The sequence below is a fragment of the Hoplias malabaricus genome, chromosome 15 (assembly GCF_029633855.1).
Source record: "Hoplias malabaricus isolate fHopMal1 chromosome 15, fHopMal1.hap1, whole genome shotgun sequence".
NCBI classification, from domain to species: domain Eukaryota; kingdom Metazoa; phylum Chordata; class Actinopteri; order Characiformes; family Erythrinidae; genus Hoplias; species Hoplias malabaricus.
In genome coordinates, this window is record NC_089814.1 from 11,641,035 (window position 1) to 11,653,711 (window position 12,677).

Here is a 12,677-nt window from a genome sequence, read left to right on the forward strand (position 1 = left end):
AAATGTCAGCTGGAACGTACAGTTTGGCAGTCAGCCTTGGGCTCATCCAATACAATTTTGGCTTTTTATTTTTTTAGTTTGGATTATTGTGGTATTTATTTACTATAATTTGTAAAGTAGTAACATAAAATGGAGTGATAAATATTCGTATTTTTGGAGGCCCTCTGTACATTACAAAACCCATAAGAAGTAAAAACCAATAACCTCACTGCTGAAGAGATGACTTTGTGGTTGTGGATCAGAATAATTCCTCCTTCCACTTACAGAGCAGAACAGAAAAGGCCGTCACCCTGTGGCTACTAGAAGAATGGTTGCCCTTTACGACTATGACCCCAGAGAAAGCTCCCCAAACGTGGATGTTGAGGTACACACACGCACACACACACTTTGCTGACTAGCCTTATCTGAAGTCACTAAATTGATCTTTTCTGATGCAGGCGGAGCTAACATTCTGTGCTGGTGATATCATCACTGTATTTGGGGAAATAGATGAGGATGGATTTTACTATGTAAGTTAATGGAAGTCTGAATCTTCTATCTTTTACTTGAATGAGCCTTAAATTGTATGTAAGCTTCTAAATATACAATTCATTCAACAATCCATACAGTTTATATGAAAATCAACCTGTATGAATATGTAAGCTAAATATTGTGCTCTTTCAAAAAGTTATATGCCTTTTTGTTCTTCCAAAATTTCTTAAGAAATCATTTTCAAACTTTTTGCCACAGTAACATCTAAGGCTTCACGTTATATGTTGCAGAATGACTGTGAAGAAAATAATCTGTTTGCATTAAGCCACAAGAACATTAGGTGATTAGCTGTAGTCACAAAATCCTACACTGGATGTAAGTCTATTTCTTTACTTTAGTCAAAACAGTCCTCCTCCATATACTCCAGTGTGTTCCATTCTATTGGAATTATGTAAATAATTCTACTGGGATTTTTACGTACTATGTGTGTTCATCCAATATGTGTTTGCAGTGTGTACACTTGTATAAGCAAAGTTAAAGGTAGCTGAGGTCACTATTTAGATCAGATGTTTGGCTACGTGATATAGTTTGAAGGTTTTTAAGACGTGTGTAGATATCTAGAAGGAGGTTCTCTATCCCTGAGCCCAGGGTACTTCAGATGTATTTTTCAAGATTTCTAAATTCTACAGATCATTCAACTTTCTATCATTTATTATGTAATAATTGAATAATTATATCTCTTTGTCAGAAAAATATAGATATTTCCTTAATTTGTTTCAGTGACAACTTGTTCCTCTATATTTTATATTTGAGGTATATTCAGTGCATTGTTAAACATTTAAATTGTGATTTTATTTTTTTTTCAAAATGCTTGCTTCGTTTTGCAGGGTGAGATTAATGGACACCGGGGCTTGGTTCCCTCCAATTTCCTAGAAGAAGTGCCTGATGATGTGGAGGTCTATCTTACAGACACTCCCACCCGACATGAGCCGGAGGACCCAACGCCGGCGGCACGTCCAGAGGCCAAACGGGTACACCATCGCCGCTCTCAGCGCTAGGCCCTGTGTCCATCCATCCTCCGTTTGAGTTCCGTCCACTCGCCTTCTCTGTGTTTTCTCGTGCTTGTTTGTTTTGTGTGGTGGTGCAAGTGCATAGTGGTTTCCAGTCCAACCTTTCTTGCGTTTGGAAAGGGAGAAGCAAAGCCCATTGCAAACTGAAAGATCAGTGCACAGACAGACAGAAACTTATTGGCATGACTTGGCTGCCGTGGGGGATGTTGATAGAGCATCCTCAAAGGACATTGGGACAAGAGACCATATCTCATTCCTGCTGTGGGAAGAGAATGAGAATCTCAAATGTCTTTGCACTGAAACATGACACAACCAACAGAAATTCAACAGTGTGCACATTGGCTCAAGTGCTTTATGAATATGTCCAAAGGGTCCTTGACTCATGATTTGTAACAAGTTTGAAATGACTAATTTAGAGACAAATGTAAGTTGCCCTTCACTAGACAAGCATGTCCTTTTTTTAAAAAATAAAATATATAAAAAAAGCTATCTTTTATATGAGAGTAGCATACATTGGCCTTTGTGTTGTTTTCATTTAAGGAGGCTTTGTTTCTTTTTTTGTATATTGCGCACCCTTCGAAATTCTATTTTTCAGACCCTAAGAACTTTGAGAACATGCAAATATCACTCGTCCATTCTCTGGCTGCGAGAACAAAATGGTAACTCATTTACTGTAATGTTAATATCTAAGAAATAAATGAAAAACTGAAGTGACGTCTCATGATGACCCCTCGGTGGACATCCGTGTTCATTCGGTGTATTGGTGTTTTTATTTAGTTTTTCTTTTCCTCATGTTTGATGTGTGGATGTTACTGAAATGGTGTTGCTGCATTCTGAGTTCTTTTTTCCCACCCGCTTGGCAAAAACAGCAAAGGAAGATTATTCATTTTCCATCCTAGCAGGCTCTGTTTCTGCTGTGTAAGCGAGCAACTGGGGATACCAGTTACTGGTCTCATGCAGGGGTCAAGTTGCTAAGGATAAACTCATAATCTCCTTGATAAACTTATCCAGTGAGGCCTGCCAGTATTTTCTCCATAGTTTCCCTCTGGCCTCATGGCAGTTTGAACATTTGTACGTTTATTCTTTGGCTTTCACCAGTGTTAACCCATTCATGCTCAGCTAAACAACAAAATACATTCACTGTTACTGTCACAGAGATTCCAGAAGGCGTTGAATTATGTTTTTCTCAATTTCCCACACACTGTAAATCGAAGACATTGGTGGATTCCAGTGTCGTTTCCTCGTCGTATAATAATCTAAATCACTGGGTATCCTGGCTAGATCCCGAAGGCCTAAGCAGTGGAAGAGTTGCTTGGCTGTTTCTACCTTTAGTGGACCACAGTAAAAGAAAAGCTCGATTGGAACATTTTCTGTGTTTCGTATCATTTTTATATCATCAGTTTACTTTAAATTTGTTGGACATGGGTTAATATGGAAAGCTGAGAAAAACTGGTTTCTTGTGCTAGATTATAGCAAATATACTTCTTATCTGACAAACCTATGCATCAGACAATAATATGGTATCTGCAGTTGGTTCCTGGTGTGTGGTTTGTTAATGTGTTGGTGAGAGTAAAACCCTGTTCCCTGCATAACAGCATGTCAAACGCAAATTCTTAATGGGCAGATTCTTCTCACTAATGTTATTATGCAGATCTGATTAATGCTTTCTTTATCTGTAAAATTCTAGAATAGGATTGCAAGTTTTAGAACAATTTATCCAGGCATATCATTTTCCATAAGTCTTCTGAGCACAGTCAGTTCAGATCAGGGCATTGCAATTCATGGTGTAGGTCCTATTCAGCTCACAGCCTCATGATTTGTGCTCCTGCTCTCCTGGGTTTCTTTTTAACACTGTCTATTCAGACTCTACTGAGTCACTGCAGAAATGACTCATTGTGGCATCTTTAGAATGGTTTGAAAAGCTTTTTAGGGCAGTAGACAGTGTGTGAAGGTCCAGAATAAACAGCTGCATGCAGCAGTAAAGCCCAGAAATATTCCTATTTCAAATGAGTTCTTCCTTTTATGTTCAAGCTAGAGCAGGCACGTGAGGTGAAGTCACACTTGCTGTTTAACACCCTGCACTGTCCCCTCCCTCCTGATGGATCTCTCATTAGGTGCCTGAGGAAAACACAGTTCCGGCCCCGGCCCCTGGAAGACCAGCGTCCCCCACTGTGCGCCCCCTGCTCCCTGTGGGCCCCATCAGGCCCCTGAGCCCTGCCAGGGGCCCCCGAGACCTGGCCTCCAAAAAGAAAAAAGGACTGCTCTCCAAAGGGAAGAAACTACTCAAAAAGTTCTCAAAGTGAAGGTCATTTGAAAGATCATTACAAATAATACTGTAGAACTCCATAAACAACAGAGCTTAATCTAAAGTGCAAAAAACAAAGAATTAAATAAAATTCAGGCTCAGTCAACAGTGCAGTGTTTAATAGTATTCATACTTACATGCCATGCACATGTATTAGAATATGCGTTATTTCAGGTGATAAGTGTTGATGTGTTACAATCTGCGTTTCTCTATTATCATTAAAATGAACTAGGAAGGTTTGCAATGACAGAAATCATGGACTTGATTCTTAAAGCTTTGTAAAGACTACTTATCAACGTTATAATGAGCTAATAAATGAAGTTATGAAGGATAACATTAACATTTACCTCATCAAGCAGCTAACGCCATGGTAAATATTAGAGATGTAGCCAATGACTGTGAGTTTATGCTGATTTTTTTAAAAGCAGGTCTGATTAAAGTACAGCAGTGCTACTACTGACTCTACTACTGCAGCCATTTTGTTTTTTGGCACCATGCCCTCAGTTCAGATTTGAGAACCCCATTCAGACATTCTGAGGGGGACGTCGCAGCTGTGGTTCTTTTAGCTTTTACCAGCCCGTTGGAGGTTACGTCTGTTAATTGAATGCAGTGCAAACTTAAATTGGAAGAGTATGTCAGTGTTTCAACACACAGCCAACAGGGAAGAATGAGTAATCCCACATAATACGCCATTGGGATTGGCCCAGTGTTTATTTTAATTTGCATTATTACAAAGGGCTTCTAAGGGCTTTGTTAACTATATTATTTAAGTGAGATACAAAACCATATATAAACTACAATTACAGACTTACAATAGCAGCAAATCTAATATAATCAGTATGTTTTAAGTGCTTTGAGAATCCAGACCCTGAGTCATTGCCATTGTATGTCAATATCCGATGGCTTGTTGAATTCGGAGGCATAAATCATATGAAGTGTCGAATGAGATAATCTTCAAAAGCCAAGCCAAATTTGTGCCATGGCAAAACCATGATCCGTAAAGCTTAGAACACAACACCTCTCACTTGTTTAAAGATAGTAGGCTAGGTGCTATTACCAGAGAGATGGCAGGCAGAGAAATACCTTTATCAATAATGCAGTGGCCTTCATCAAACCTCAATAAACATAATTTACTACCAACATCAGCAGCCAGTTTCCGATAAAAATTAAGCCTGAACTCTTGGCAAACAGCTGCTCTGAGCTGAAAAGGGGTTCTTAAAGGGCAATTGTTTTTAGTGATCTGTAGAACCATTTTTAAAAAGGGTCTTTAACAACCACTTGTAATGGCTTTTTAACATGCCTTTCACTGAACAGCCCTTGAATAAATATTATTAGGTTGTAGTCCAGTGGTGATAGTCTTTCACCATTCAACTCCCTTGTAGCCCAGACTTAGGCATAATCGGGATCCGTGAAACTGGCTTCTGATATTTTATGACACCAGTCTTTGCCAAGAAGCCATTTTCTCTCAGTCACATTCATGTCATACGTCCTTCGTCTTAAAGAATTTGAAAGGCTCATGGAATCAAGACTCTTATCAAAACCTGCCTCCTGTGTTTGCCTTCAAAATGCACAAATAGAGTGATCTGTGTGGTGAGTGAGACAACACTGGTACTGTGTGTGAATGAGTAGACGGTGTCCTGTTGACATACATGTTTGTGCATCCCTTAAACTGAAAAAGCGAAAATGTAGATATGTGATCAAGTGCTGTGCTGCTAAACTACACAGTGTTTCATTTTTCCTGTAATCTGAAAGTAGGGGTGGTGTTGTCTTCTTCTGAAGAAAAAAAATTATCAAAGATGTCTCAATGTTTCAGATTCTGCCAATGCCTGTTTACATGCACTTGTGTTTAGGGGTGGGGCAGGATGAACATGGGCTCAAGCCTAAATAACTCCACTTAACTCCTGTTAACGTCTTCTCCAGCTATCAAGGGGTGCACACCTAAGAGCTAAACACACAATTTCGATAACGCTGAACCTAGTAAGGTGGGGAATTAACATCCAACACACAGGCAGATGTGTACAGTGAACTGCTAACAGGGAGGTCTCAGCAAGTGAAAGCATTTTTAAGTAAAACTAACGTGTCTCATAAATCCTTACACCTACCCAGTAAACATTTAGCTGTTGATTCAACGTTGAAATAACGTAATGACTACCGTCTAATCAACGTTCTCTTAAGGTTGAAAATGAAAGTTGAAAAGATGTCCAAACACAGACATTGAAAAGACGACTATTAGACGTATTTTGGACGTCCACTGACGTTATTAATTGATCCCTAAATAAATTACTTGTAAAAAAACGCATTTTGGACGTCCACTGACGTTATCGATTGGTCACCACTTGATAACTTACTTATTAAGATGGATTTTGGACGTCCATTGACGTTTAAAATATGTCCTTGACGGACAGACTACTTTTAGACCTATTTTGAACGTCCAGAGACGTTCCTTGTTTACTGGGTAGATTAGTGTCCAGTGTAGATTATGTATAAACCGATGAAACTATTACCCACAGGGTTATGGACAGGTTTAGTTTTAGGAAATAATTAGGAATTAGGTTCTGGTCAAAATTCACTATTCAACACTTGCTTAATCAGTTGTAAATTTGCCTACTCACTTCTACAGTGGTGCATACGGCATAATCGGATAATAATCTCTCAATAATCTGATTAGGATTTTTATTAGAAGTATTATCCACATACAATATGTTTTCACTGGCTGAGACTTCTTGTTGTGTGAGGTGTGTACACAGAGAACCTCTTCTGATGGCATTGATCAAACATACACATTTTCCTAAAGACAGTATCACCTTGGGGTCAGCTTTAGAGGGGGAATCTGCAGGTGCATTACAGCTCTCTGTCCTAGACGTGTTCTCTTTGCAAAATGAAAGAGCAGGAGCAAAGTGTCCAGACCAACATGTGACTGCCCGCTCATGCAGGCCTCACTGGTTTAGACTGCACTCCTGCTTGGTTTTATCCAGGGTATATATTATGTGTGTGAAGCTTGTATATGTGTCAAATCAAGTAGATGTTCTAAAATCAATCAGTTCAAGTGTTTTGACTGATATAAAATTTCTATGGAACGAAAAGATTTTTTAATTCTTTGTTGTTGGAAAAAGAAACGATATAAGAAGCTATAAAAAGACAAAAATGTGTGACTGCCAAAAAAGGAATGTACAAAATGTTGAGCTGTCTGCGCAATGTGCGTCATTATTTTGCCCAAAAAAAAAAGAGAAGGAATATCAAGCATTATTTTTGTTTCGCCACAAAAATCAATATATAAGTATAACTATATAAGTATAAATATAACTGCAACTATAATGATAATTCTAAGTATGGATCCCAGGCATTCATTTGTGATTAGATGTGGTGTCTCTACTGTTTGGGTCACTGTTACTCTTTTTGTACTCTTTTCTCCATTTGTAGATAATTTATAAATGTTTATACTTGATTTTCAGACTGCCTTTTTAGTGCATTCAGATTTAATATTCAATAGTGCAAGCATTATTCATGGTGTCCTCCAGAAAAGATGTGGAAGTCTGCAGTCGTTTGCTCGCTCAGTGGAGTTAAAGGAACAAGAGAAATCATTGGCCTATATTTATGACTACAGTGTGACTGTGCATGTGTAATGTACACATTTTTTTTCTAAAGGAAATAAATTTAATATTTTTCAAACAGAAGCTCCAGAGTGTGTTTTTTTATGATTAAGTGGTTACTCAGTAAACATTTTGCCGTTGATTCAACGTTGAAATAACGTAATGACTGCCGTCTAATCAACGTATTATTAAGGTTGAAAATGAAAGTTGAAAAGACGTCCAAACACAGACATTGAAAAGACGACTATTAGATGTATTTTGGACGTCCACTGACGTTATCAATTGGTCACAATTTTTAAGATGGATTTTGGACGTCCGATGATGTTTAAAATATGTCCTTGACGGACAGACTACTTTTAGACCTATTTTGAACGTCCAGGGACGTTCCTTGTTTACTGGGTATTGCTCTTCCACCTTATGTCCACAGGATGGCAGTAGTGATCTGAATAAAGACCAGGAGGCCTGAATAACGGAATTAGTCCTCAGTCCTACCGCCATTTAATGGCCCTGTTCCAATTTTGCCTCGAGCTCTAGGGACTTTTTCTGACTGTCAAAAGTCGGTCAAAATGTTCTAAACTCACCTGAGATGAATATTCAAATCGCTTTGTAGTCCATCAGTGAAACGGCTTGTACTCCATAAAACTAGTTTCAAACACGAGGGCAGCTATGTTTAAAACACATTTAATAGCTAGTGTCTTCAACATAGAGTCCACTATAACGGCTGTTTCTTAACGTAGGCACATTATGTAAGGTGTGTAATTCTTGCTAGCATTGGGCTTTGATTTAAATGTTCTGTTCTGATACTAATTATTTGAAGCTGCTTTGTGACAACGTCAGTTGTAAAAGGCGCTATATAAATACATTTGATTTGATTTGATGTGTAATAAAATCTTTAGACGGTGCATGACTACAGATGTCATTTGGGAGAAAAGTGTTCCAGTTTCTGTCTGCCTTGCATCATCCACTTTAAGCCCTCCCTTGACTCTCCCAGTAGTAAGTCCCAGTAGCTGGCTGAAAAGAAATGGAATAAAACTGAGATTTCCTAAAACTGACTGTGTTAACTGTCATAATACTTTAGAAATCCCCCAGATTTGTCACAGGTTCACCATATTACACAGGGTGTGAAATGTCCAATAAAATTTAATAAATCAAGCTGAGTTTCCTGACTAAGTGGGATATATTCTAAAAAAAAAAAAAAACCAAAAAACAACAACAACAAAAAACACCTGAGGTCAAGAGCAAGGATTTTTGGAATTGTCCTGCCTGTCATCTGAGTCTCTCCAATCAAAGGGCTGGACCTGCGTTTATGTGAGAATGCAAAGATGAGATAAAATGGAATAAAGCACAAAGAGCATGGTAAAAAAAAAAGGAAAAATCCCAGAGCTTCTGCTCAGCGCTCCCCACTTCTGGGCTCTCAAGTTAAATTCAGTGGTGACTCATTCTCAATTCAAGGAACAGGTGAAGGCCATTATTCAAAACAGAGCTGTTTAGAGGGTGAAAATGATCTGTGTTGTTTGATCCTTGTGGTATTATTCTCACCAAAGAATATCACAGACATTTTATTAAGACTTCAGACGGTTAGCTTGTGAAAAATGGGTATAAAATGTGAGTCTATGTCTGTTGTAGTGATGTTAAAGCAAAACTAGGTAGTATTTTTACTTTAAAATTACAGGTTCAAAAATAACTGTGCTGCCTCTCTGACCTGTAACAGGGAGAATAGAACCTCTGTTGTTGCCACTCCATGCTAAGCCCTGCAGAAACTGCGCTATGTAACTTTTGGAGGTGGTTTTTTTTTGTCTTAATCTTTTGATAATTTTTTGGAGCTCTTTGTTTTTTCCACTTTTTTTTTGAAAGATGAAAAAAATAAGTTTTTGTAGACTTTCATCTTTACTTTTGAAGGATATTATTGTATGCGTAATGTTCTAAGAAGCATCTTCTTGAAAATGAATAAAGACAGCTCTTTTTTGTTTACTCGAGAGTAAATTAATGAAGAAATTAATGCATAAGGGATGCTTTGACCAGGGAGGGGCTCAGAAGGCTTAGAGCCAAAGGCTGCTTTCATTTTCCGGAAACTGTTCAAATAAAAAATGTAAATGAGCGTGAATGTAAAGGAAATTAATATTCTGCGTGCGTGGAATGATCTGATCATTATTGCATCAAAATGCTCTAAAAGCTTTGGCTGTCACGTCTTGCATGAAAAGAGGATTTCATTCAGTGCAGCGTGCACACTGTGCTGTTGAATATTCGGTCGAGCAGACAGAGTGGAACTCCCCAGAGGGGCAATGCAGACGCTATTGTGTAGAAGTGCTCTGTGTGTTGAGATGCAAGATGAGACAGAGCAGTGGGATAGCCCTTTACTATGAGAGAGAGAGAAAAAGAGAGAGAGAAAGAGGTTGAGAGAGATGATTATGCTCGTATATCACTGGCTTTCTCTGGCTCTAAGCCCTGTTCTCCCACCAGTCAGGAGTGAGCTGTAATGATCCCATGGGGCCGTGGGCCAATGGATGTTTAAAATTCTCTTCGGCTTTGACCTCTCGATCAACGCCTACTTTTAACAGGAGCCCCAAGCGAGGACATGAGGACTCGTTCATCTTCCTGCTTTTTCTGTGAATATTTCAGAGGTTGTAAAACAGCCTCACGCAAAAGACTGCCGTCTTCCTGACCCTGGAGTGACAGAGGGCGTGTTCGGCAGCAGCACATTCATGAAGCCGGGCCGCTGCCGGATACAATAGGCCACATTTTTCACCATCTTCATGAATACACCTCTAATATCCATTTCTTTGATAAACACTCCAGTCTCTCTCAACATTAGCTTTCTCCAGCACACTCGTCTAGTTAATGTGCACAGGAGAAACTAGTATTAAAGTCTTAAATCCAGCTTTACACTTTATCTTACCAGAACTCTAGAGCCAAAAGTTTGTGCTCATTCAGCATTTCTTCTGCAGTTAAGAGTATTAAGAGGTAGTTTGTCCCTCTTTGCTTCAATGGCAGCTTTACCTCCTGTGGAAAATCTTCGAATAATTTCCGTATGGATTTGAAATCATTCAGCCTCAGAACCTTAGTGAGGTCAGTGATGTTGGATGATTCATTCTGCATCACAACTGACAATCCAATGAATCTTCATTACCTACTGTAGAGGTCTTTATTCCTCTCTGTCTGAATATTGGCATTAGCTTAAAGCTAATCACTACTCAAAATGGTTCTGGGGACAGAGATGCCTTAGAGGCAGAAAGAGTGTAACTGATTACCAGCCAAAAGGCAGGAATGAACCTGATTGGTTAGTTCACAAAGGCAGTGACCACATGCTATCCTGCTTCGTCTTCTCTGCCTCAGAGTAAGTTGAATTTTATTTTACAACATATGGCAGCTTCCTCAGTGGCAGCAGTCATAACTCAAACGTGCAGGAAACTACTTCAGAATCTGCCTCAGAGGCAGCAGAGCATTATAACATTGCGCAGCTTCCTCAAACGGCAGTTACATTATCGTCCATTCAAACAAAACAAGTACTCACATTTTTGCAACTCTTATGAAACAGAGGACGTAATGGTGGCGCAGCAGGTAGTTGTCGCAGTCACACAGCTCCAGGGCCTGGAGATTGTTGCTTCGAGTCCTGCTCCGGGAGTCTTGTGAGGAGTTTGGTGTGTTCTCCCTGTGTCCACGTGGGTTTCCTCCGGGTGCTCCGGTTTCCTCCCACAGTCCAAAAACACACGTTGGTAGGTGGATTGGTGACTCAAAAGTGTCCGTAGGTGTGTGTGTGTGTGTCTGTGTTGCCCTGTGAAGGACTGGCGCCCCCTCCAGGGTGTATTCCCGCCTTGTGCCCAATGATTCCAGGTAGGCTCTGGACCCACCGCGACCCTGAACTGGATAAGGGTTACAAATAATGAATGAATGAATGAATGAATGAATGAAACAGAACTAAGTCTACAGTAAATATATATATTGCACATTTATGTCTTCTAAAGCCATTTCTTACACTCAGAGTGAGCAAACACAGCGGTCAAGCTGGAGTTATACTGTTTTATGTTGCAGTATTTAAAAATCTCTGCCCAACATGTGCTAACCAATCACATTCACCCCTGCCTTTTGCCTGGTAACCAATTATATTCCATCTGCCTCAAAGGCAGCACTGCCTCCGGGACCATTTTGAGCAATGGTTTTGCAGCTAGGCTTCTCTAGAACACCCCATTCTTTAGGTCAGTGCTATTGTTGGAAATTAAACAATGTGTGTACCTTAGGTAAATGAATTCACTTATAAGAGATTTGCATATATAGTGTATTCTGAGAACCATGCAACAGGCACTGGGGCTCTGTCTGGACTACTGCCCCCTGTACTAAATGTACTGTGGGTACTGGACCCTCACAAACAGCTGACGTGAGGTTAAGAACATGAAGAATTTCCTCTAGACGTACAGCAGGCTGGTCTGCGTGTAGCCAGAGCAGAGTTTTTGACCTCCTTTAGCCTTTTCGTCCTGCTGAGGGAAAATGGGGGTGAGGCGACATTGCGGCTTGGGTTTCACTTATCTTCTCATCCTGTGGGGACCGGAGTGATATACATCCACAACACGCCGAGAGCTGCATTCATTCATCATCCACTGAGAAATGCAGCACACACTGAGAGAGGGAGCCCAGCACCGACCAACCTGCCCCATACATCACTGTCACTGAGGCTTTGACTGAGACGTTCAGCTCTCTCATACACTCTCCTCTTCGTTTAGCTTCCCACTGCTCCAACTGGTCACCAAACTGTCTATTAACTTACATAATGGACACATTTATACAACAACAGATGAGTCGTCCTCCAAAACATTTGAGTACGTGTGCTTGTTAAGATTATGGAGTCGTTAATACTATACACAGCAAATGATAGTGTGAATACAAGGTCCTTAATAAATGACTCAGCCTAGTGGACTACATTACACTGAACTGTAGTCATTTATCTTTATACACCAACAAATGTTAGAATGCAGGTACAGTACATCCCCTCATTATGCAGTTTATTCATAATAAGACTGTGGAATTTGATTTATAAGCATGTGTAGGTTGGTCTAATCATTTATGATGAGGTTTGGAAGATTGGGCTACTCTTACGCCTCTCTAATATACATGTAGGATTAGTGCCATTCTGCATTAGTGTTACCTTGAAAAGCTCAAGCATCTTTTATTGGCAATTCTAAAGAAAATATAAACCCAATGCCAAGAGAAATACATTCTGTATGAGATAATATATTATAAAATAGACAA

The 12,677-nt window shown here is 39.6% G+C and overlaps 1 protein-coding gene and 1 long non-coding RNA gene across 3 annotated transcripts in view; one reads left to right on the top strand and one right to left on the bottom strand.

Annotated features, from left to right (window-relative positions):
* rimbp2a (RIMS binding protein 2a) overlaps positions 1–7,485 on the top strand; it is a 67,085-nt gene extending 59,600 nt beyond the window's left edge. The window contains exons 21-24 of one of the 2 annotated variants that reach the window (XM_066645102.1): positions 267–364; positions 438–509; positions 1,359–1,502; positions 3,656–7,485. In XM_066645102.1, coding sequence (XP_066501199.1) covers positions 267–364; positions 438–509; positions 1,359–1,502; positions 3,656–3,844 — 503 coding nt within the window. In that variant the 3' untranslated portion in view covers positions 3,845–7,485. Of the gene's footprint in view, positions 1–266; positions 365–437; positions 510–1,358 lie in introns of both variants that reach the window. The other variant, XM_066645101.1, reaches the window with a different exon arrangement.
* A 3,593-nt stretch (positions 7,486–11,078) lies between these two features.
* The window catches only part of LOC136668402 (uncharacterized), an 80,352-nt gene continuing 78,753 nt past the window's right edge, over positions 11,079–12,677 (bottom strand). The window contains exon 3 of the long non-coding RNA XR_010795495.1: positions 11,079–11,296. This is a non-coding gene — a long non-coding RNA (uncharacterized lncRNA). The remainder of the gene's footprint in view (positions 11,297–12,677) is intronic.